Source organism: Mizuhopecten yessoensis, unplaced genomic scaffold (assembly GCF_002113885.1).
Source record: "Mizuhopecten yessoensis strain PY_sf001 unplaced genomic scaffold, ASM211388v2 scaffold7833, whole genome shotgun sequence".
Taxonomy (NCBI): domain Eukaryota; kingdom Metazoa; phylum Mollusca; class Bivalvia; order Pectinida; family Pectinidae; genus Mizuhopecten; species Mizuhopecten yessoensis.
The window spans coordinates 696,900-720,265 of NW_018407245.1; the positions used below are offsets into that span (position 1 = coordinate 696,900).

The 23,366-nt window shown below is 35.8% G+C and overlaps 3 protein-coding genes across 3 annotated transcripts in view; 2 read left to right on the top strand and 1 right to left on the bottom strand.

Annotated features, from left to right (window-relative positions):
• Positions 1-2,765, top strand: part of LOC110454414 (probable E3 ubiquitin-protein ligase RNF144A) — a 52,595-nt gene extending 49,830 nt beyond the window's left edge. The window contains exon 10 of the mRNA XM_021503901.1: positions 289-2,765. Coding sequence (XP_021359576.1) covers positions 289-432 — 144 coding nt within the window. The 3' untranslated portion in view covers positions 433-2,765. The remainder of the gene's footprint in view (positions 1-288) is intronic.
• A 4,716-nt stretch (positions 2,766-7,481) lies between these two features.
• LOC110454415 (ribonucleoside-diphosphate reductase small chain-like) lies at positions 7,482-12,760 on the bottom strand. The gene is made up of 8 exons (XM_021503902.1): positions 12,563-12,760; positions 11,772-11,819; positions 11,128-11,157; positions 10,627-10,905; positions 9,325-9,458; positions 8,861-9,089; positions 8,441-8,659; positions 7,482-8,011 (listed from the first exon to the last, which is right to left on the bottom strand). Exons 1-8 carry the CDS (start codon positions 12,644-12,646, stop codon positions 7,853-7,855), a joined length of 1,182 nt encoding a protein of 393 aa, XP_021359577.1. The 5' UTR covers positions 12,647-12,760; the 3' UTR covers positions 7,482-7,852.
• A 501-nt stretch (positions 12,761-13,261) lies between these two features.
• LOC110454416 (O(6)-methylguanine-induced apoptosis 2-like) lies at positions 13,262-23,239 on the top strand. Its single transcript, XM_021503903.1, has 9 exons — positions 13,262-13,385; positions 14,255-14,376; positions 15,219-15,317; positions 15,815-15,994; positions 17,288-17,402; positions 17,709-17,812; positions 19,501-19,565; positions 19,750-19,940; positions 22,529-23,239. Exons 1-9 carry the CDS (start codon positions 13,298-13,300, stop codon positions 22,594-22,596), a joined length of 1,032 nt encoding a protein of 343 aa, XP_021359578.1. The 5' UTR covers positions 13,262-13,297; the 3' UTR covers positions 22,597-23,239.
• Positions 23,240-23,366: the final 127 nt, after the last annotated feature.

Below are 23,366 nucleotides of genomic sequence, written 5' to 3' on the forward strand. Positions count from 1 at the left end.
AAGGAAAAAGATAGAATAGTGCCTATACAAATACTACGTTCCTGGAAATTTCCCCGCAATCAAACTTTCGCCCTTTGCCAGAATAATCCGTTTTCATCTAGTGTTAATATTACCTTCACATTTCATTATTATGCATATTATTTTGCTAACTATTGTTTGCATAAAAGATTAATCCACCTTCATTACAGTAGTCGAAAAAGGGTGAAAATACAGTAGATCAACCCTTGCAAAATTACTAATTTACATTGATGATTGGAAGGTTCTAGACATTAACTCATTCTGTTTCAGGTCGTGGGCATATTTGCTGGGTTTGGTGTGCTGCTCCTGGTTGCCTCCCCTTTTCTGCTCCTGGCAGCCCCATGCATACTTTGTTGTAAGTGTAAGATCTGTAAGTGCTGCGAAGATGACGACGAACCTCAGCCGCCATTATGACATTCCAACTGGACATTGCCATGGTAACCCAAGACGCTAGGCTGATGCTCAAGGAAAGAAATCCAAAGAGTTATATTTATTAGTGAGTTCCCTGTGAACAGGCACTATATCTCGCTATGTGATAGACGATATTGACTACAGAGGCTGATGGACATGATCTATTGTGATATAAAGTACGACAGTGATGCTTGTTGAATATGTGTAACATGCATATTTGTGCATTTTATACATACATTATTTTTCAAAATGACTATATATAATGATCGTATAAACTTGATGCGTTTGTCGTTCCCAAAGTTAAATGGTACCTTACATGTGTTCTATTCATTAATTTATTATCTGATTCACCAATATTTATGTGTGTCTTTATAAAACTTCTGTTACTAAATAACGAACACTTGGATATGTTGGCGCCCCCTGTTTATTACTTCACATTAAAATATGATTTATAGATCATGTTCGTTACAGAAGATGACAATTTTAATTGTCCAACAAATGAAGATTTTGAAGTTGTTAAAGGAAGTGTTTCCTGTTTAGATTATTTAAATGAGTATTTATTGTCAGTGTTTATTTTTAAAAGAAAAGTGCTGTTTTTAAGATACTTTCTCTGTGAAGAATTTTGTTGCCATTGTCACAAAGTATAATGTTTCTGTGATGAGCCTGTGCTGAGGATTAAATTAAGGTCACAAGCAAGATTTCACTCTGGTAAGACCATGGTAAGGGTCAAATAAGATTTGGTTCATTTGTGTTTTGTGTCCTATTAACAGCTATGGTCATTTAAGGACGTGCTGTGTTTTGGTGGTGGAGGAAAGCCAGAGTACCTGCAGAAAAAACACTGACCTGTGGCCAGTACCTCGCAACTGCCCCACCTAGGCCTCGAACCCATGACCACATGACAGATTTCACTGTGGTATGACCATGCCGAGGATTTAATTAAGACCATATGACAAATTTCACTGTGGTAAACCATGCTAAGGATAAAATTAAGACCACAAGCAAGATTAACTGTGGTAAGACCATGCTAAGGATTGGAATCGGACCACACACTAGAATTTACTGTGTTAATTAAATTTCCTACCTGAAAATTGGTTTAAGACCCTACACTGTGAAGCCTCAAGTCCTCACAAAACGAGCACTACAGTTGTTATATTACATGAAAATATGGCCAATATAGAAAAAAGCTTTGTAGACATAAATATAGGTATGGAAATGTATTCAATAATATTCATCAGAAATATATGATATCAAAGTTTTACTTTATACACAAACAATGTACACATTAAGTGTGTCACAATATTTTAAGACCGACTGGTCCCTTTGTCAAGCTATGACTGAGTGAGATTTTTGTTTTGTTCACCTGTACAACGATGCATCCAAATTGTATATTTCACTTCACCCGGAATGTTTCGTCAACCGATAACAGTGATATACAGTTTATGTATACAAAGTTAGCTTTATATTGTTGCCTGAATGTTTGCTGGCATTATATATACAGTATTACCAGTGGAAGGTATTAATTCCTGCTTTTATAGAGAAATATTTTCCTGTATTGGCCAGCTTATGATAAGGTATCCGTTTCAACTGGTTTGTCTGTTTTTAAATGTAACATTTTCGGGTATAAATCTTGGCGGACCTGCAAATGTTTATGCAGGCCTTGCAAGGCTTTGTCAAGGCTCGTCTGAAAGCAGCATCAGATTACTGGGTCCGACCTTATGTTATAAATCGAATAGCTCTGGTCGAAATATTCAATCATTTTGATCCGCAGCCTAGACTTGTGAGTTAGAGAGTCTAGACAGGTATGCAACAAGTCTATTGTAACAGACACTAACATGGCTATCATTGTGACTAATACGGCTATCATTGTGACTAACACGGCTATCATTGAGACTGATACGGCTATCATTGGGACTAATAAGGCTATCATTGTGACTAATACGGCTATCATTGGGACTAACACGGCTATCATTGTGACTAATATGGCTATCATTGTGACTAATTTATAATACGGCTATGTATAGTATCATTGTGACTAATACGGCTATCATTGAGACTAACATGGCTATCATTGTGACTAACATGGCTATCATTGTGATGTGCATGGCTATTTATTGTGACTAGTTGAACTGGTGCAGTTCTTACTGGAAATGAAATTTGGCTTTGCTCTTTTCAAGCCATTGTAATTTTCTTCATCTATTAATTTTTTGCATTGTGATATATCATGTGTTTTGAGACCATGGCAAACAGAGTCCAACTTTTACAATTTTTAGCTCACCTGGTCGTCTGTCGTCCGTCCGTCTAACTTTTCCTTTAAAACGCTACTTATCATGAACGACTTAGCCGATTTTGACCAAATTTGGTAAAAAGCATCCTTGGGGAACAAATTTTGTATAAATGGTGGGTCTGGCCTCCATGGGGGCTAAAGAGCGGGGCCCAATAGGGGTAATATAGCAAATTCTTTGAAATTATTCTTCTGTAGGAATGAAAGGATTTGTTCCATATTTGGTAAGAAGCATCCTTGGGTGAAGGGGACCCAATTTTGTATAAAAGGTGGATCTGGCCCCCCTGAGGGCTGAGCCCAATAGGGGAAACATAGAAAATTCTTTAAAATCCTTCTTCTTCTGTAGGAAAGAAAGGATTTGTTCCATATTTGGTCTGAAACATCCTTGGATGAAGGGGAACCAATTTTGTATAAACTGGGTCTGGCACCCCAGGGGCCTGAGGGGATGGGCCCAACAGGGGAAACATAGCAAATTATTTTTTTAAATCCTTCTTCTGCAGGAATGAAAGGATTTGGGCCATTTTTGGTGTTGAGCATCCTTGGGTGAAGGGGAACCAATTTTGTATAAACGGTGGGTGTGGCCCCCCTTGGACCTGAGGGGCGGGGTCCGATAGGGGAAATAGAGGTAAAACCATTACAATCCTTCTTCTACCATAGGGATTAAGGGATATATATCCTAATTTAGTCTGGAGCATCCTTGGGCAAAAGGGACTTGATTTTGTATAAACAGCGAGTGTGCTGGATGAATCTTTCTGAAATTTCATATGTACTTACAACACCTACCATGGAGTGCTATATCTTTACTTCATACCAATTATTTTAAATATATATTCAGGTGAGCGATACAGGCCTCTTGTTTTATTTATGCATGTTTTTTTATGATTTTGTCATTTTCACATGAAATGTTAAGCTTTTGATAGTTTAATTGATTAACCTGTGTTTATACAATTACAATACACCTTGTAGTATAAACTTTATATCACATTTAGGTAACTATCTCAAACTACGTAAGATTTTTAAAACATGTTGAAAAGAGAGTTATTTCCCTTTGTTTGCAGATAATTGTAAATTTTAATAGAAAACCACTTTTCCACTGTAAACACAACTATTGTTTAACAGTATTAATAAATATATCATGGATACCCGGTATATAAATTGATATTTACTTTAACGTATCAAATATTCTTCTATACTGAAACTGTCTCAATATTCCTATTTTTATACAATTATTATTGTATATTGTGAAGATGGCACCGTATACACCTCTACATGGTGCATGTATACGTGTTCCAATACCCAGTTAACAATTATGTAAAGGAGGAACAATATTGGAACATTCCTGTGTAGTAAAGGAGGAACAATATTGGAACATTCCTGTGTAGTAAAGGAGGAACAATATTGGAACATTCCTGTGTAGTAAAGGAGGAACAATATTGGAACATTCCAGCCTAAAAGAACATGTAATATAATTTTGTTGAAATTTTGAGGGGGAGTTTTAAGGTAGTTTATTTATTGACAATACATAAATGATTGTTCACAAATTTGAATGTTAATTATGATTGTTCACAAATTTGAATGTTAATTATGATTGTTCACAAATTTGAATGTTAATTATGATTGTTCACAAATTTGAATGTTAATCAAGAAAAAAAACATTTGCACGTTTGGTGAATTTATATTCCATGTGCCTGATCATCAGGCATTTCATTGTATCTTTACCTTGATAAAACATGTATTAAAGGATCACAATATGTTGACATTATAAATATTGTAAGGTTATACTATAAATAACAATGGAAAAAACGGAATTCATTGTCTTCTTGCTCCTAGTTTATCTTATGTTTCCTTAAGCATTATTCTCACATTTTAATGAAATGCATTGACCGTTATATTTTAGATAAAAGGTGCACAAATTGTCAGAGAAATTGGTTTTTCGATTATGGCAGTTATGCATGGTTTTCAATGATGTGTTGTCTGATGATAGATTGTGATATATTTTGTATTCATTGGTCAAGATTGCATTACAATCGGATTATTGTGATAATTGTACTGTCTCATAATGTGCTTCATGCTAGTCAAAATCATAAAGTAGTTGTGTTTTGTTTGGTACATGTATTTGATTGTTATGTGTATTGTATAAATAAATAAATTCAGTGATCTGAAGTGAGCGTGCAGGAAATTAGATTATGGCTGTTTTCATTTGTGTAGTTGAAGTGGTTCAGCCACATCATTCAGCCACATGTTCCATCTAAGTAACCTGCACAAAATAATTCAGGCCAAGACACCCGAACAAAACGATTGGAATTTAAGTTTTTTCATACATCTCATATTACTGTAAAGCCGTAAATTCCATGTAGGTTTGGCTTTCTTTGTATTCACCGCTCAAATAGAAAACTAAACTGTAAATTAAATAACACAAAGAATTTGTTGACATTCTGAAAAACTGTATAGCTAATGTTGCTCGGAATTAAATCTTTGTGTATTTGTTTCGGTTACAAAACCTTGAACTTCAGTGTTTTGCCTCCATGAAATTAAAGCACTATAAAAGATCTGAATACAAAGTTGTTCAGGCCTGTACATACCGGGTACATAGCCTTTGGAATGTGCCTCAAAAATTTGGCAGTGTGTTCCTGAAGTTCATCATGTTATCACTAGTAATTAGGCGATTCAGCAGAGAGTGCAAGTGAGCGTAACCTCTGGAGGATCGCGGTGTTTGATGGGCTAGTAGGCTTAAAAGAAAGAGACGCATGTTGGTGAGTTTTGCTTACTAGAATGTCATGTTAGGCCAAGTTGGATCACTAAAATGTGACCTGTTCATCAAGATTTGTTCTCTTTGCAGATTATTACATAAAATGAAATTCTGGGGATGAATTTTAAAACTTTCACCGTAGGAAAAATGCTAGAATTTATTTCCGACTCGGCTAGCGAGACCTATTTAGCTAATTCAGTAAAACATTTGACTAGTAATCAGGGATTTCAAATTTGATTCCTGTAATTGGAGGCAAAATTGCAAAAATGATGATTTATTTCTGGTACAAACAGAATGTTTATAATTAGTGTTAAATTCAGCCAAGATATGAACTTTGTACGTACTGAGCCAAACGATTGTAGTTACACAATCGGTGTCTTAATACAAAGTATGGACGAGCAGAGATGTGCATATGTTTACTTGTTTAGTTTGAAATCATTTCAGTTACAACCTATTGTCCAGTCTGATGTCATTCACTCAGTAAATATTTGATCTTGAATTTTTGTGATGCTCACAAAAAGTACTTTCCTAAAATACATTTGTATTTAAGAGACTTTCCTAAAGATACATGTGATTGGTCGTTTCTACCATATTGCTTGCTTTGTCAGCAGAATATCAATAAAGTGATTTAAAGTATAACCTGTCGTAATCTTGTATTTCTGGTATTATCTCATACTTTCACCTAATCAAATATTTGTCCTTCCCCGATAAAATCAACACTCCCTCAGTGTCGAGTTTACACTTCCCATTTAATTAGTAAAGATATACTGAACAAAAAAAGAAACGCACAATTAAATTATGCAATCAATAGCCTATGAAATTTTGGGAAATTTGTACAAAATTTTAGATCAATATGAAGGGACAAGTCTACTCTTTACAATACTGTAGAAGAAAAGTCTGTGCGACGTCACTCGTGTCATCAGTAGTTACTCAAGTGGGAAACCCGCGAAAAACAAAATGACACTTCAGTACCTGGTGTGGGCACCTTTTGCACGAATCCCTGCACGGATTCTCCTATGCATTGAATTCATGAGAACATGTATTCGCCTTAAGCGAATGTTGTTCCATTCTTGTTAAAATGCTGCGAGAAGTGGAAGGACATGTGGTTGGAGGATCTGGTCTCTGTATCTATACGAACGGCATTGAGGTTTTGATCCAGGACCACAAAGGGGGACTTTACTCCATGGGAGATGCCTCCCCAAACCATCACAGAAGCCCCACTGAATCTATCGCGTTCAACCATGCATGCGTCGGCGAAACACTCACTGCATCTTTTTTCTTCCGTCTGAGCGATACAGACAGAATCTAGACTCGTTGGTGAACATCACACACCTCAATCGACACATCCCAAACCCATTCGGGCCATGTCTGCACATCCAGTCAACATGAACTTGCCGCCTCTGTGGTGTCAGAGGTGGCCTGACATAAGGTCTACGAGAAATCATGATTCTCTCTGTACTCAAGCGGTTCCTGGCAGTTTGAGGACTAATGGGTCAGCCATGAGTACCTAAGGTATGCGACGCAGTCTCTACAGCAGTTTTGAATATGTTACACAAGTGGACAATCGAATCGCCCTGTCTTGCGGTCGTTACACACGGACGACCGCGCCTGGGACGATAAGAAACTAACCCAGTAGTTTGGCTATGACCTCCATCAACATTGCATTTGCTCTACCCCTTTGAATTTGCGTCGAGCGTGGAATCTCAGTCAATGGTGAAATCAAAATGCCAAAAATATATAGAAAGTTTCATCAGAATCAAATCATATTTGACAAAGTTCTTGTGCAAAAACTGTCAAGCGGTCAGAGCACACATCGCAATTAATTATGCAAAGATTTTGCTAAACTTCATCCTTATCCTTTGTATTATGTACATGCATACGAGGTTTGAATGAACCAAAGTTTGGACAGACAGACACTCCCCATACCATAATACTTCCAGCCAAGTTTTTAATACAGAAATGCTGCTTTAACATCAAAGTCTAGTTGCAATTCAACTTGGAAAGGAAACAGCCAAACAAAAATAAAAATCAATATCATTTTATTTCACAACTTATAAAGATAAAATGAGGATGTTACTAAAATGATCATAAAAAACTGAAAACATTGACTTTCATAAACTAAAACATTCGCCTTCATAAACTTGCATGTCTAAAAATACACATTCACTTTCAACCTTAAAATTACACTTAAAATCTCATAAAATTCATTCATACAGATATACATAAAATTTTCAATAGAAACAGACATATGACAATGGATTATTTGATTAAATTAAAATAATTGTTTTGGTAAAACGTCTTTTACCAATATGGCTTGTTCATTGCACTAAAGTTCTGGTCAGTTTCATAGCTTGAGGTATTGAGATCACAATGAATATTACATCACATTTATTCTAGAAGTCTTCGTCTAGTGAGAAGGAGTGGCCCGTTGATGAACCACCATTCATAACTCCCATCTTCTGGTATTCTCCAACTCGTTTCTCAAAGAAATTGGTCTTTCCTTCCAATGAGATCTGCTCCATAAAGTCAAATGGGTTTTCAACGTTGTACAACTGAAAATAGAAAATTCATGGACTTTTATTAAAGAAGTAATTGTGAAGGTGAGAGATAAAAACCCGACAAGGTTAAACGCTGTCAAACACTTAAATAAACTGAAAATGTACTCATACAATAATTTAAATGCGAAGTGTTAAGTAGGGCTTTTTTTAAAAGGCTGGTAGACCTATTTCTTGCATATTTGACATTTGGTAATTAAATATTTCAATTCTGAAAAGGCTTTTGCTTACATTGTTATAGTATTAAAGGCTTTCAATTAAGAAGCATTTTTCGATAAATCAGTTCTTATTCGAGTATTGGGAAATATGAAACGGTTGTTTGAATATCTTGAGTGATCATATATATTTCTGTCATATAAGTAAAGAAAATATATCGATATGCAAATTGATGCTATATAAGCAAATATAAAACCTATCGGTATGTACCTTGTCACACTTCAACTCCAACAGTAGTCGGTCAGCCACAAACTCAATGTATTGCCTCATCAACGCACAGTTCATCCCAATCAAGTTGACTGGAAGAGCGTCTGTAAGGAATTCCTGCTCAATTTTTACAGCATCGTCAATAATCTCATATACTCGTTCTTGTGTTGGTTTGTTTGCAAGGTGGTCAAACATGAGACAGGCAAAGTCGCAGTGCAGACCCTGAAAAATACATCAAAATTATATTTACTTTTACATATCAATATCAATTATTTACAAATTTTCTTTATTTAATCTTCTAGTAATTTATTTTAATAATTCATTTAACTACATCCTTCAGCAGGAATTAGCAAAAAGTTTAAACTTGGAAAATTGAACGGTCAGAAAGTTGTTTCGACTGTATAAACATTCACATAAACTTACCTCATCCCTGCTTATTAACTCGTTGCTGAATGTAAGACCAGGCATAATTCCCCTCTTCTTCAGCCAGAATATGGCAGCAAAGCTACCAGAGAAGAAAATCCCTTCTACAGCAGCGAAAGCTATAACTCTCTCAGCAAAGTCGGAATCTTGGTCCCCAATCCAGTTGATGGCCCAATCAGCCTTCTTTTTGACACATGGCATGGTCTCAATGGCATTGAACAGGAAGTCTCTATATAGAAAATAATAATTCAAAAGTCACATCAAAACAATTTAGTGTTGCATTCTTCAACAAAGTTTTGGATAATTATTTTAATATCATTTTTAATTTTAGTTTTTTTTTTATCAAAACAGATGAAATGTTGAATGTTTACCATTTTCTATCTTATGATGACCGTACTATTAAAATAAAGATCTTTCTGCTCAAATAATCTGTTAGCCAATGTTCCAAATTCAATATGCCTTACCTTTGAACAGGGTCCTTGATGTATGTGTCGATAAGTAAACTGTACATTTCAGAGTGAATGTTCTCCATAGCTATTTGGAATCCGTAGAAACATCTTGCTTCTGTTGCTTGAACTTCTTTGCTGAATCTCTCCACCTACAAATCAAACAAAATGAGATATTAAAAAACTATTTGGAGTCCTAGTCCTACAGTCATAGGCGTAAAGGATTTAGGTTTAAACATTAACATGGATTCGAATGTACAAAACATTTCAAAATACTTTTAACCCTTAGGCTGCTACATTGATTTCTGTGTAAAGGGACACCACTGCTGAATTAGTTATTAGTTTACTTGATTTTTCAAATCTGCATAACTTGAAAAATATTTGTCATGTGAAAAAAAGTTATATGAAAATTGTTCGTTGTTGTCTAGTTTATATTAACCTTTTCAATTCTAAAGTTGCTTCGGTAAGAAAAGGTGAAACTTTGAATTAATCGGATTTAAGCAAGAGAAATTATTTTTGTCCGCAAATGTGATTGGCAAATGATAACAGATTATAAACTTCATTTTTGATACAAGACGCTGTAAAAGGTCAGGATTTCGTCAAGAATTGCATGTGATTTGCTACAGGTTTCAGGTCGTCGTTCAATATATTTACTGTCAAAGTCGGCATATAGATATATCTTAGCTACGGTCTTGTTTATGATTAAATCATCAATAAAAAGTTTGAAGAAATAAATCGGCTCAAAACGTATCGATGTCAATGTTCAATCCTGCCTCACCTGCAGACGACATGTGCGCCTCGGTCCACCGATATTTTCATGTTTGCGTAGGGCACAAAAACATTCATTGGAAAGTTACATATTATGTTACGCCGAAGTATTATTATCATCGTAGGTGACTATGGAGAATAAATATTTACCATCATATTAATCCCTTCAATCTACACGTCTGCCATTTTTGTGACTTTTTTTCAATTTGAAATTCCCTCGCACATCTTTTGTTCATAAATAGGGTACACTGCCGGGAATATCGAAAGTAATGACAAAACAACCACTCAGAAGCCTTCTACTATACGCGTTCGTGTTTAGTATAGCAACAACCCGACCTTACACTTCCTGGCTACCGATCAAAACCTACAGACAGAGAAACGGCAAATGCTGTGCGTAGCACTGACAACCAGACTTTTCAAAACGGCATATGCCGTGCGTAGCCGCCTAAGGGTCAAGATATAACAATTTGGTTTCTGTGGAAATATTGCAAAATGTTGACAGACAGTAATTTGGAAATATAAGAATGTGGTGCTCAGCTATTGAAAACCTACCAAGTTCTCATTGACAATTCCATCACTGGCAGCAAAGAATGCAAGTACATGCGAGATGAAATGTTTTTCATCGTCCTTCAGGTTCTCCCAGTGGTTCATGTCTTTGGACAGATCTACTTCCTCAGCAGTCCAGAAGGAGGCTTCTGCCTTTTTGTACATCTTCCAAATGTCGTGGTACTTGATGGGAAATACAACAAAGCGACGTGGATTGTCCTTCAGCAGTGGCTCTTCTTTCATTTGTTTCCTTCTTGGTGCTGGTTTGACCAATTGTTTGACTGGCTGTAATCGTTAAATAAAATATAATTATTACATGTAAATTTTGACAACTGCATTTGGAAAGAGTAGTTTCAAAATCATTAAATTGGTGAAAAAACATTCATATAAATATCCCAATTCACCAGTACAATATGAATTTTCAGTTTTTGTAGTTTTACCATTGCTAATGAAAATTTGAAGCTTTAGCTATATTATACATTTGGTCAAACAGTTGGATTTTCTCACCTCGCTTACTGGCTTTTTAGTCATGATGTTCTGAAAAACAATAACAAATTTTAAATTAGACACCATTTCGTAAAAATGACTGCAGGTTCTAGTAGTGAAAAGGTTTATTTAGTTGATGTATGCGGTGAAAATTGGAAGAAAATAAAACGAAAACAAATTAATTTAAACAGTTTTACACAATACCTAGAAAAGTGGTTCTATTGACAATGCCATAGCGTACAGAATTCATGCATGCTTTTTCTGTAATTTTCACTCTTTATTCCAAGTACATGTAGGTGAACTCTACTGCAAAATGTCAAACATTTTGTTAGTCATTATTCAACAATATATCCGACAGCTACAAACATTCAAATATTATTTTATGGATGCAATTCGATATTCGATTATCCATGTAAAAGCACATCGTTCATATTTCCCGGCAAATTTCACCTAATGCTACTTAATTACTTAAATAATTTAAAAACTATCAGTGATAACAAGTGGTGTTTATAGACGTCTGGATTTTGACGATTCAAAAATGAAATTCATACTTTAAGACGGCATAAAAAGCATCTAAATCATAAAGTTTTTTCATCGAAGAATTCATTTAATATTTTACTTTATAGTAGGATATATATATCTAATATTACGAGCTGAAAACATACCTGCTTTTGGCTGTCTCCCAGCACTTTGGACTTGAGAACATCTGGTACCTAAAAGAAACATTTTTAAAACAAGTCTTAATAAACAATGAACGGTCAGAGTCGAATCTGCAAGAAGAACTTTCAGATATCATGCGGATACTTTTTTTGCAGGCAACTCTATCAACTTGAAAATATGATGATCTAATAATGGATATTTATAATGATCAATGGATGCATACGTAATCATGTTCCCGCCAGTCACCAAACGTACAAAGCGTGCAAAAATTAGATCATTTCTTCCAAGTTATAACAGGGTTTAAATTTACTGCAAAACACGATTCATACCTTTTTTTTTATTCAGAAATTTCCTGGTTGTGCGTGTACGTATGCAGTTCCCCCCTTTTTAAACTATTAGTATTAAAAAATACAGATTTTCAGCGTCGCACAAGAACAAATAATGAGATAACTTTCAATGCTGTTATACGATATTTTAATTCTTTAGACATAACTTATCTCTTATCTTGTTCAAATTATTCATGGAAAATATCGTTTGAATTGAGAGCGCGCCGATTTTTGGTTACACAACGCCGATTTTAGTTACACAACACAGCTTATAGTTTTGGCGGGCATTCTTTGTTGGTTGCACCGTAAGAACTTTCAAAGCAAAATACTTTCTGGTCAATATTGTCGAATAATCATATTTTACGAAATTAAACAAAGTTTAGTTTAGTTTAAATTATCACTTATATTTAAAACAATTTCATAACTCAAAACAAGACGCGCCATTTCCACCAACATCGTCAAGTACTTACCTTGTTTTCGTCGTTAATTTGCATTTTCTTCATTAGAGCAGCAGTTGATACTTGTGTAGTTCTTGGAGAGTTTGCAGACAACATATTTATCAGTGATGTAAAATAGAGCTATAAAAGATTTGAAGAATAAAGCGATGTAAAATTCAATATGAATAAAATACGACTGCACCAGTTTGCAAGTTCACGAGCTAATGACAATTTTTACGGGAAACTCCTTCATAATATCGCGCTCGTTTGTAAACACACCAATCAGCGATAAGAAGTACAGCCATTGGTCAGAATGGAATCGCCTTTGGGTAAAGTAGGATTTCGCTATCACACTTACTTAAGATAAAAAAAACTTTTAACGAGCATGAGTCATTTCAGTGACGAAAGCAATAATTTTCTTTAAGCAGACGCCAAGATAAAGTCTTAATCATACTTGTGTTGACCTTATATTAAAAAGCCTTTTTATTTCAGTATATAGCGAATTTTCCCTCATTTTGGATGAATCTACTTTCAACAGCATAGCAACCTGCGCGAAAAATTTCTTAGATAAATTATTACGCACTTAAGATAATTTGGTAGAACACATCATTCTTAACGTATAATTTATTCTCTTGGCATTACATTAGTGCTTTGAACACCTATTACAATCAAAAATATATACATGCAGCGTAAATGCTTAAATAATTAAACGAACTATATTACACGGAAGTACTTCCTGTATAATGTAAACAACGTCATAGTTTAGAAATGGCCGCCGCTGACAGCATCCGCGTGGTTGATGATGATTATGTGAAGAGAATACATAGTAGAAATCCATCAGGACATTTACACAAGGGTACAGACGGTCTTTACTTTTTGATGGGTCGATGAATATTCTCAACATCTAGAAAAAAATAAGCGTTATGACCATATAGTCATGCAAATGTTCAGTTTTTAACGAATGGTAATGGAGAATGTATCGATATTCGTATCGTTTATCTTTTTTGGATTGCCTTTTTACTTCCAAATGGCTTCAATTATTTGTATGACAATGTAATGACAAAGTCTCGTGCTGATGTAGGTACGATATAACTTTATTAAGAACGTATTTAGTACGCCTTGTCTTTACTACATGTCCTAACAAAATTGTAAACAAATAAGTGTTTCATTTTTAGTAAAATGTCCGAGCTGTGAGATTTTCACCCATACCCAGTAACCCCCCAGTAAAGATGTTTTTATGCATATTGAAGTATGTTGGCATATAATAATCTGTTTAAAAAACAGCAGTCTTATTAAAATACAGATGTTTATTTATCACCTTCAGATGTAACGGTCATATCATGAAAATATCTATTTTTATAAGATTGTAAAATAACACAATACTGGTTCTTTTTATGATGCCTAAGCAACAGTATTCAAGATTAGTTTTATATTATCAAATGTATAAACCATAGAGTTAACACTGTAGACTGTATAGTGCACTACAATGTTTTGTCTAGTACACTACCTTGTTCGCTTTATGTGCACCAGGTTTCTATGTAGCAGAACAAGACTGGGTCTATCGTCAGCGACCAGGTAGCTCAATTAGTAGAGCATCTGTCTAGAGTTCAGAGAGTTCTGGGTCAAATCCCAGTCTGACTGCTGCAATTTCCTTTTTCCCTTTTACTGGTATAAAATTAAATTAACTAATACTATTATCACATTTTTGTTTCCTCCATATTTCAGGGCATGGCATTGTGGCGGCCACAGCATCTATTCCCAGCAAATACCAGACTATTGTAACAGACAATGCTGATAAGCGGGGATTTCTATCCAAAGCAAAAAGATTCAAATATGATGCATTTATTGTATGTAGTACAGTACCATCATTTAAAATGTTACTAAATATCAAAATAATATCTTTTAGGAAATATGTTTTGATATGGATATGCGTTAGCTAGTTGTTGTTTTTTTATAGAATTGAATGCAATCGTTATTTTGTTAACTTTAAAAAGAAAAATGTTCTGAACATTTTGAGGATGATAATACAAAAAAAAATAGGTAAGGTATACAATTTCTTTAAACAGTAAAAGCCTAATGGTAGATATTTGAAAAAAAATATTCAACCAACATATACTTACATAGTTCATATTTAAGATATTGATTTTTTTTATCAAATTGGATATAATGTTGACATACATGATTTTGATCTTGTTATTGAATTGCCATGAAAACTTTGTTATTCAGTTTTATTTTGTTATAATTAATCAAAGTTTCTAGTATCAATTTCTGCAGAAATAATGAAATAATTTTAATAAATCCTGGCATTCCCAAATTTACAATAATCTGGTGACATGTTTTATATATACAGATTAACATTCATAGTTAAATATATCAAGAATTCCATATATGTACGAAGATTTATTTATCAAGTTATAAACAGAAGTATGTGATACATTTGATATTTTAATATATATATAGAGAGAGCACTGGAAAAAAGGTATTCTGCGTTTTCTGTTTGTACCACAAGATCTGAAAATTTGTCTTATTTTTAATGTAACATATAAATTTACATGGCGTGAAGATAAATATGATAAAATATCATCTTTTACACAACAATCATTGATGCTTGCAAAACAGGCTATCTTATCAATTTAACAATATATATAGAGTATTGATTTCAAGATGACGTCATAATTTATGATTTCAGACAGAGGCACCAGGCCCAGGTGGTTATGTTGGACATGTTAAAATGGACAATAATTCTACTTCATTTTCTAAGAAAGGAACTGGAAGTTTTGCCTCAAAGGTATATAATCTGACCAAATTAATTTATGACGATATTGTTTTGTATGATTTGTTAAATTGTTGTTGCTGAATTACTTTGGAAACAAGTTTACGCATACCTCAACTTCCTAAAGCAGTATACTGGGTATATTTCATGACAAATTTTAAAGCTTATCAATGTAAAGAAGAATAAGTGTAGTTACTGCTGGTAGTTGTCATTTCTGTCAGACTTTATCTGCAATATTTAACTGACACATAATGACAATATCGAAGTGTTAGTTACTTACTAGTTAAGTTGAAGAAAAGAATAAATAAACTTATGTTTATGCTATTATCCTGAGAAAAAAAATCAAGTAGGCCATTTTTTTACAAACATTTTTGCAGAGCAGGAGTTCTGACTTTATTAGCGGATCACAAGTTGTTGTTTTTTTTGGTCTAATACTAATAGGGTATAATGATATTAGCATTTTTTAAAGCTGTTTTTACATTGTACCTATATTATATTATGCTAACTTTTAGTCCAAGAAAGGTCTGAAGTACCAGCTGACCAGTGCCCCAGGCCCAGGTATCTATGGTCTGCCAAGCATGCTCCGTACTCAGCGGGATTACAACCAGGCAACATGTACCAGTGCATTCCACAAACCGATAGCCCAGACCTCAAACAAAACAGAGGTTCGACCGGGCCCTAATCAGTACGATGTAAGTAGTGGTGGGCCAATCATCAATCATAGTCGAAAACTAATTGATTGGAAACAATCTACCATCAGTTATACAAAATCATAATTGATTGTGAAATTTAGGTAGCATTTTACTGTATTTTCATCAGCCACTTAAGTCACATAGATGGATTACTTTATAATGCAAGTCTTGATGTAATTAAAGCACCTGAGTGACCCAGAATAGCACATGAATGACACAGAATAGCACCTGAGTGACCAGTATATGATATTCTGTTCAAAATGGAAGACAATGAATTGCACAACCACCTCAGTGCTAGCTCGGCCAGAGTGTGGTCATATTTTGGATTAAAAGTATCAAACATAGTCCTCTAAACACAAAAAAAATCTCGCCATAAGGTCTGCTGCATGCAGATTATATTTAAAGGAATGTGTGAATAGAAATAAGCTAATGTATTGGCTCCAATGCTTTTGTCTTTATACATTATGTATGATGGGTTATTAAGTTCAGAGAGAATCACAAAAGTGTGTCAATTTGTCATTAAAATTCAGGTCATCCTATATTATTCCAATTAATTGATTCTGAAAATCCCTTCCAATTCCCATTGTTAGATGTAAGTCATTGTGTGAGGGAAGTGTTCACATTCAGACCATGTGTTACTCAAAAAAAGCTAACCATTGATTATTTATACCCATAACATGCAAATATGTATAATAAACAATTGTATTGATTGTGATAGAACTTTATTGTTGACCTGGTATTTTGACCTCGTGAAATAAAGTATGACATCATAATAGTCCGTCACCAAATGCGTGACATCATGACAATTGTTAACAATTTTATTAATCTAAACTGTTGTGATGTAATTTATACTTCAAAAAGAAATTTAGTAAACATGAAGTCTATTTGAAATTTGAAAATTAAATGAATATGATAAACAACTGTCACAACTTTGACAAGTTATGTGCAAAGAAATAGAAAGAGAGGATACTCTGATAGCTGTTAACCTTGGGCCTGTTTGTTTTTGCGGAACAACTGGTTTGACCGTTTATAAATGTAAAAATTTCGGGTATAAATCCTGGTCGACCTGCAAATGTTTATGCAGGCCTTGCAAGGCTTTGTCAAGGCTCGCCTGAAAGCAGCATCAGATTACTAGGTCCAACCTTTTTTAATAAACGAACAACATTGGTTCGACCGGTTTGACCGTTTGAACGTAAACGGCCCAGGATTTGATTCCAACCAGGGACATGTACCTTATTTAAAAATATATAGGAGCTCTCTGTAAATTCTGTAAACAACACTTTTGTTTTTCAGATATTAAAAGTTAAATATGGAAAGGCAAACAATGTGACCGCTAATGCAGGATTTAAATCACAAACCAAAAGAGAAGTGATAAAACTGGATGACCAGGCTCGAAACCCTGCTCCAGGTAAGATAAGTGACTAAAACCCTTCCTCATGTTAGTATGAAAAGCGACTAAAACAGTACCAGTAACATAATGAATGTGTTCAGTACTTAGCTAGATCTAAACTTTGATATAGAGAAATTTGTGTCAAGTGCCACATGTGCACAACAGTTCAAATTAAATAGGTACGAAACTTATCCAATTGAAGTAAAAAGAACTAGACCAATAACTGTGAACTTGAACGATTCATGTCATTGAGTAATGAATGTGGAAAATTATTTAGATTTTGATAAGTTACACCTGTTGACCATTTTTCTTTTCACTGTACAGGGCATTATGATGTAAAGGATGACCTTCTCCATGACAGTGCAAAAGTTCCTCTCTCTAGTTTCAAGTCAAAGACCAAGCGACAGATGCACGCAGAACCAGCTCCGGTAAATATTCTTAAAGGGACAGAGAATAAAAGACTGAATACAATTTCCTTCCATATTAAGACCCCCTGCCTGCTTCAATCCGGGCCAACATGAGTGTTTGATTAAGTTGATAAAACTATTTCATGATTAGTTTATTTCAAAATAGATGAAGTTTGATTTAATTTTCTTAAAAATATTAAATAGAACAGTTAATTCAATAAAATAAAAAGCAGTCTAGTACTCTTAGCGAAAACCATACTTGTAAGTTATCTTCAGTAGTAGATAACAAATGTTTCAGCACATATTATAAGTTTGAGTAATTTAAAAGTAAGAAAAAAATTATCTACACAAGCTAGTTTAATTTTGGAAGGAAATTCCTTAAGTTAAATTGATGCAGTCAAAAGCTTTTCTCATCGTGGTTGCGCCACCCACATTTTCAGACATTGCATTTGTTGTTGTCTGTCTGGTAATCAGAGAAACAAAGCACTTACAGGGGAGGTTACTCTTACACACCAAGAGTTTTAATGACAAGGCACTGTGCAATGGTTATCCAATCAACATCTAACATTTTATGATGTGGTGTAATAAGATTCTTTCATCTAAAATTGTATCATAATTATGTTTTAAATAAAATTCTTATATCGAAAATTTGATTATGTGGTGTATCAGTCAATTATGATTGAACATTAGCAAATACACTGTGAAAGTCAAATGAGACAAAATTTTATGGTACCTTTATTCTAGTTTTACTGTTGATTTTTCTCTCTGAAGTACTCCAGTTCACTGATATAACACAGACGTTTCTATCTGAAGGAAAGCACTGTTTTTTACCACCTAGATATGTGTATCCCTCATAGGTGCACTCAGTGACCTGTACTATGTAGACATCATAATCAGATGACATAAGTTTAGCATGACATCACAATTCAAAATGCATCGAAGTATTGTTTGACAAACTGCAGTAATCTTGTCATCAGAATATGACAACACCTCAAAAACGTAACACCTATTGTACAGGCATGCTTTGAAGGTCTTGCATGGAACTTGAAGCATAATACCAAACTTTGTTTTGCTCATTTCAAATATGGCCAAAATTTTGGTTGAGAGGTGGGAGGAAAAGGGTCCATCATTACGTAGGTATGTGGGATATGAATATTCTACCTTCAGGTGCTATATTGGGGCTCATAGCCTCAGCAGAGTGTCTGTACTGCCCGAGTTCTACCCCCTCGGTAGAGTCTCTGTACTGCCCCAGTTCTACCCCCTCGGTAGAGTCTCTGTACTGACCCAGGTCTACACCCTCGGTAGAGTCTCTGTACTGCCCCAGTTCTACACCCTCAGCAGAGTGTCTGTACTGCCCCAGTTTTTCCCCCTCAGCAGAGTCTCTGTACTGCCCCAGTTCTACACCCTCGGTAGAGTCTCTGTACTGCCCCAGTTTTACCCCATCAGCAGAGTCTCTGTACTGCCCCAGTTCTACCCCCTCAGCAGAGTCTCTGTACTGCCCCAGTTCTACCCCCTCGGTAGAGTTTCTGTACTGCCCCAGTTTTTCCTCCTCAGCAGAGTCTCTGTACTGCCCCAGTTTTACACCCTCGGCAGAGTTTCTGTACTGCCCCAGTTCTACACCCTCGGTAGAATATCAATGTCCTACATAGGATGAACTCTAATAATCACACTGAGTTTGCTATCTAAAGCATACCATTGTTATCACACAGGTGCCGGGTCCGGGTGCCTATAGACCAGGAGAGGAAGTAGACCCAGCAAAGAAACAACTGTTCCCGTAAGTACTGGAGTGTCTGGCTGATCCTTATAACTACACCAGTGTTTGATATCACAACAACAAAAATGAATAACAGCTATAATGAATTGAGGTTATCTCTTTATTTAAGAATCGATCGGAACTTACATTATCCTGTATCATTTCAGTAAACTTATAACTGACCACTGGTATTTGACTGTTTTAGGAGGAAGCATTATCTGTGTATATCAGCCCCTGCGATGCCCCTGCCCTCCACCCCTCCCCTACCTGGCCCTGGGAGCTACGAAGTGGTGGATTATGAAGGGCCCCCCAAACACTATATGTCCAGTGCTGCCTTTGTATCTACGTGTAGCAGGTGGAATGGAGCCGGTCATAGCATGGAACAGCCTGGGCCAGGTAATTATCTCCCCTGATGAGTGTAGATGAGTACTATGTAATATACCATTAACATACTGTGTACTGGGACATTTTTGCCGCCGTTTCACTTTCTACTTTTTTGCTGTCTGTAACGTGAGCGAATGTATCATGACTGTGAAAATAAGCACACAACAAACTGTACATAGTAATAATATGGTATAATCCCTTTTTCGCTCTTATTACGCAAGGCAAAAAAGCCAAAAGTCAAACCTCCGCTTTCATTCGAAATGTCCACACCGCTGTGGGAGAATTTGTAAGCCCTCATTAAGGCTCCTTAACCTTCTATGGGAGTTTAATGAGGCTTCCCTCAGACCCTAAATGTCCACACTGCTGTGGGAGAATTTGTAAGCCTTCATTAAGGCTCCTTAACAGTCTATGGGAGGTTAATGAGGCCTCACTCAGACCCTAAATGTCCACAACGCTGTGGGAGAATTTGTAAACCCTCATTAAGGCTCCTTAACCTTCTATGGGAGTTTAATGAGGCTTCCCTCAGACCCTAAATGTCCACAACGCTGTGGGAGAATTTGTAAGACCTCATTAAGGCTCCTTAACATTCTATGTGAGGTTTATTAGGCTCCACTCAGACCCTTAATGTCCACACCACTGTGGGAGAATTTGTAAGCCCTCATTAAGGCTCCTTAACATTCTATTGGAGGTTAATGAGGCTTCACTCAGACCCTAAATGACCACACCGCTGTGGGAGAATTTGTAAGCCCTCATTAAGGCTCCTTAACATTCTATTGGAGGTTAATGAGGCTTCACTCAGACCCTAAATGTCAACACTTCTGTGGGAGAATTTGTAAACCCTCATTAAGGCTCCTTAACATTCTATGTGTGGTTTATTAGGCTTCACTCAGACCCTAAATGTCCACACCTCTGTGGGAGAATTTGTAAGCCCTCATTAAGGCTCCTTAACATTCTATGTGAGGTTTATGAGGCTTCACTCAGACCCTAAATGTCCACACCGCTGTGGGAGAATTTGTAAGCCCTCATTAAGGCTCCTTAACATTCTATGTGAGGTTTATTAGGCTCCACTCAGACCCTAAATGTCCACACCGCTGTGGGAGAATTTGTAAGCCCTCATTAAGGCTCCTTAACATTCTATGGGAGGTTTATGAGGCTTCACTCAGACCCTAAATGTCCACACCTCTGTGGGAGAATTTGTAAGCCCTCATTAAGGCTCCTTAACATTCTATGTGAGGTTTATTAGGCTCCACTCAGACCCTAAATGTCCACACCGCTGTGGGAGAATTTGTAAGCCCTCATTAAGGCTCCTTAACATTCTATGGGAGGTTTATGAGGCTTCACTCAGACCCTAAATGTCCACAGCTCAACAGCTCTATGGGAAGCATTGGGAGACACTGATTTCCCATAATCATTCCTAATGTCAATACAATGTCAGTATTCATCAGTGTCAATACACCAGGGAGGAGCTTGATGTCATCGGCTTACATGTTTACAGCTCCATGGGGAAGTTTTTGAGCCCCCACTCATATCTTCATCCACAACCTTAATGTTCACAGCTCTGTGGGGAGGTTTGTGATCCTCCCCTTACAACCTTAATGTTCACAGCTCTGTTGGGAGGTTTTTGACCCTCCACTTACAACCTTAATGTTCACAGCTCTGTGGGGAGGTTTGTGACCCTCCACTTACGACCTTAATGTTAACAGCTCTGTGGGGAGGTTTGTGACCCTCCACTTACAACCTTAATGTTCACAGCTCTGTTGGGAGGTTTTTGACCCTCCACTTACAACCTTAATGTTCACAGCTCTGTGGGGAGGTTTGTGAATCTGTATCACAAACACATCAATATGAACATGCATGGCAACAGCGTTTGTGTGCAGTATAAGGATTTATACGTTTGCATTCCAGCATGTTTGCTGTAATTATATTTAAAGGCTGCCAGGTAGGATTGACAGGTTTGCTCTCAACCTGCCACAATGCTGGTTGTTGTAATGGGTTTCTAATTAACACAACAGTTGATAATGCATCACAAGAATTGATACCGGTCTGATAAATTGAATCTATTGTTTCCCCAATCGTATCTGTAATAAACCAAATAAAGTTTCTGTTGACAGCATCAATGTTGTCGCTGTTATTGACAGAATTAAGGCTGTCATCATCATTAAAACACAATGTAAACAATTAATGTCGTTGAAACATGTTGACAGAATCCATGTTGTCATTGAAACATTATGTTGACAGACTTAATTATCTTTTACTAAAAAACATTATATTGACAGAATCACGCTGTCATAATTATCATTGAAACATTTTGTTAACTTAATCAATAATGTCATCATCACTGATGCACAATGTTGACATAATCAAAATGCCAGTAATTTAATAGATTCCTTAGTTCTTTTGATTTCGCTTTACTGATCAAACTTAATTAAATTTCATTTGTATTTTACTCATTGATATCGTGTTTATTACATACAAATTAATTTTGAAGCTAGAAATTTTATCAAATTAAGATTGACATTAAAGGATGTAATAAGAGATTAGATGCTGGTTAGATTGGCATGTCTGATTTAGATTAATGGCCACTGTTTGGTTTATTACAGCCCACTATCGACCTGTTGGCAATGGGAAACAGTCTTTCATCTACAATGCAGCAGGAAAATGGATATAGAGCCATCGGTTACCGTGGAAACTGTGTGTGGGAGGATGGCTGTCAGTATAGGTGTGCTGTATGTAATAGAGAAGGTGTATGTATGTATCTGTGACTGAAAGGGTGCACTAGATAAATCAGGTAGAGGAAGAGAGACTGGCTGAACTAACTAATGGCAGGGAGGCTGGCTACCATCTCTTATGGCAGGGGGAGGCTGGCTACCATCTCTAATGGCAGGAAGGCTGGCTACCATCTCTAATGGTCGGGAGGCAGGCAACCATCTTAAATTGCAAGGAGGCTTGGTCACCAACTCTGGTAGGACAAAGACCTTTGGAGAGATGTTGTCAGCCACAGGGACGGAGGCTGACTGCAATGTAAATTAAACAGGGGAGAGTGTTGACAGCAGAACCCTTAGGGAGTCATCAAACAACAGTGATCATAAGACCTTGCATTACTGGTGTGTGAACACAAGTTTAAGGTGTGAACATAATTCTTTGGCTGTACATACAGGATATATTATACATATACTTTGTGAACATCTAAGTGTATTTTTATGGTGCAGCATGTCTGATTGATGCTAAAAAAAAAAAAAAAAACACAGATCCTGGAGCTTTTATCACTTTATTACTGTATATACATTGCCAAAAATCCAAATTATATATTTTAAAAAAAATCATGATTTTGTAAAAAAAATAATTATGTAACGTTTTTCTTTTTGATAAAAACAGAATTAATGTGCATCTTTTCATTTATTTTCACTATGCAGAAATGATTGGTATTTTTTGTTTTTT

Bases quoted from the DNA above. Each gene is read 5' to 3' on its own strand.
- LOC110454415 (XM_021503902.1), bottom strand. From the start codon at position 12,646: ATGTTGTCTGCAAACTCTCCAAGAACTACACAAGTATCAACTGCTGCT. The intron at 11,158-11,771 runs GTATGTTTTCAG...ATTGTTTTTCAG, and splicing joins TGGGAGACAGCCAAAAGCAG to AACATCATGACTAAAAAGCC. The intron at 9,090-9,324 runs GTAAGGCATATT...TTTTCTATATAG, and splicing joins ATCAAGGACCCTGTTCAAAG to AGACTTCCTGTTCAATGCCA.
- LOC110454416 (XM_021503903.1), top strand. From the start codon at position 13,298: ATGGCCGCCGCTGACAGCATCCGCGTGGTTGATGATGATTATGTGAAG. The intron at 14,377-15,218 runs GTATGTAGTACA...TTATGATTTCAG, and splicing joins TCAAATATGATGCATTTATT to ACAGAGGCACCAGGCCCAGG. The intron at 19,941-22,528 runs GTAATTATCTCC...GGTTTATTACAG, and splicing joins CATGGAACAGCCTGGGCCAG to CCCACTATCGACCTGTTGGC.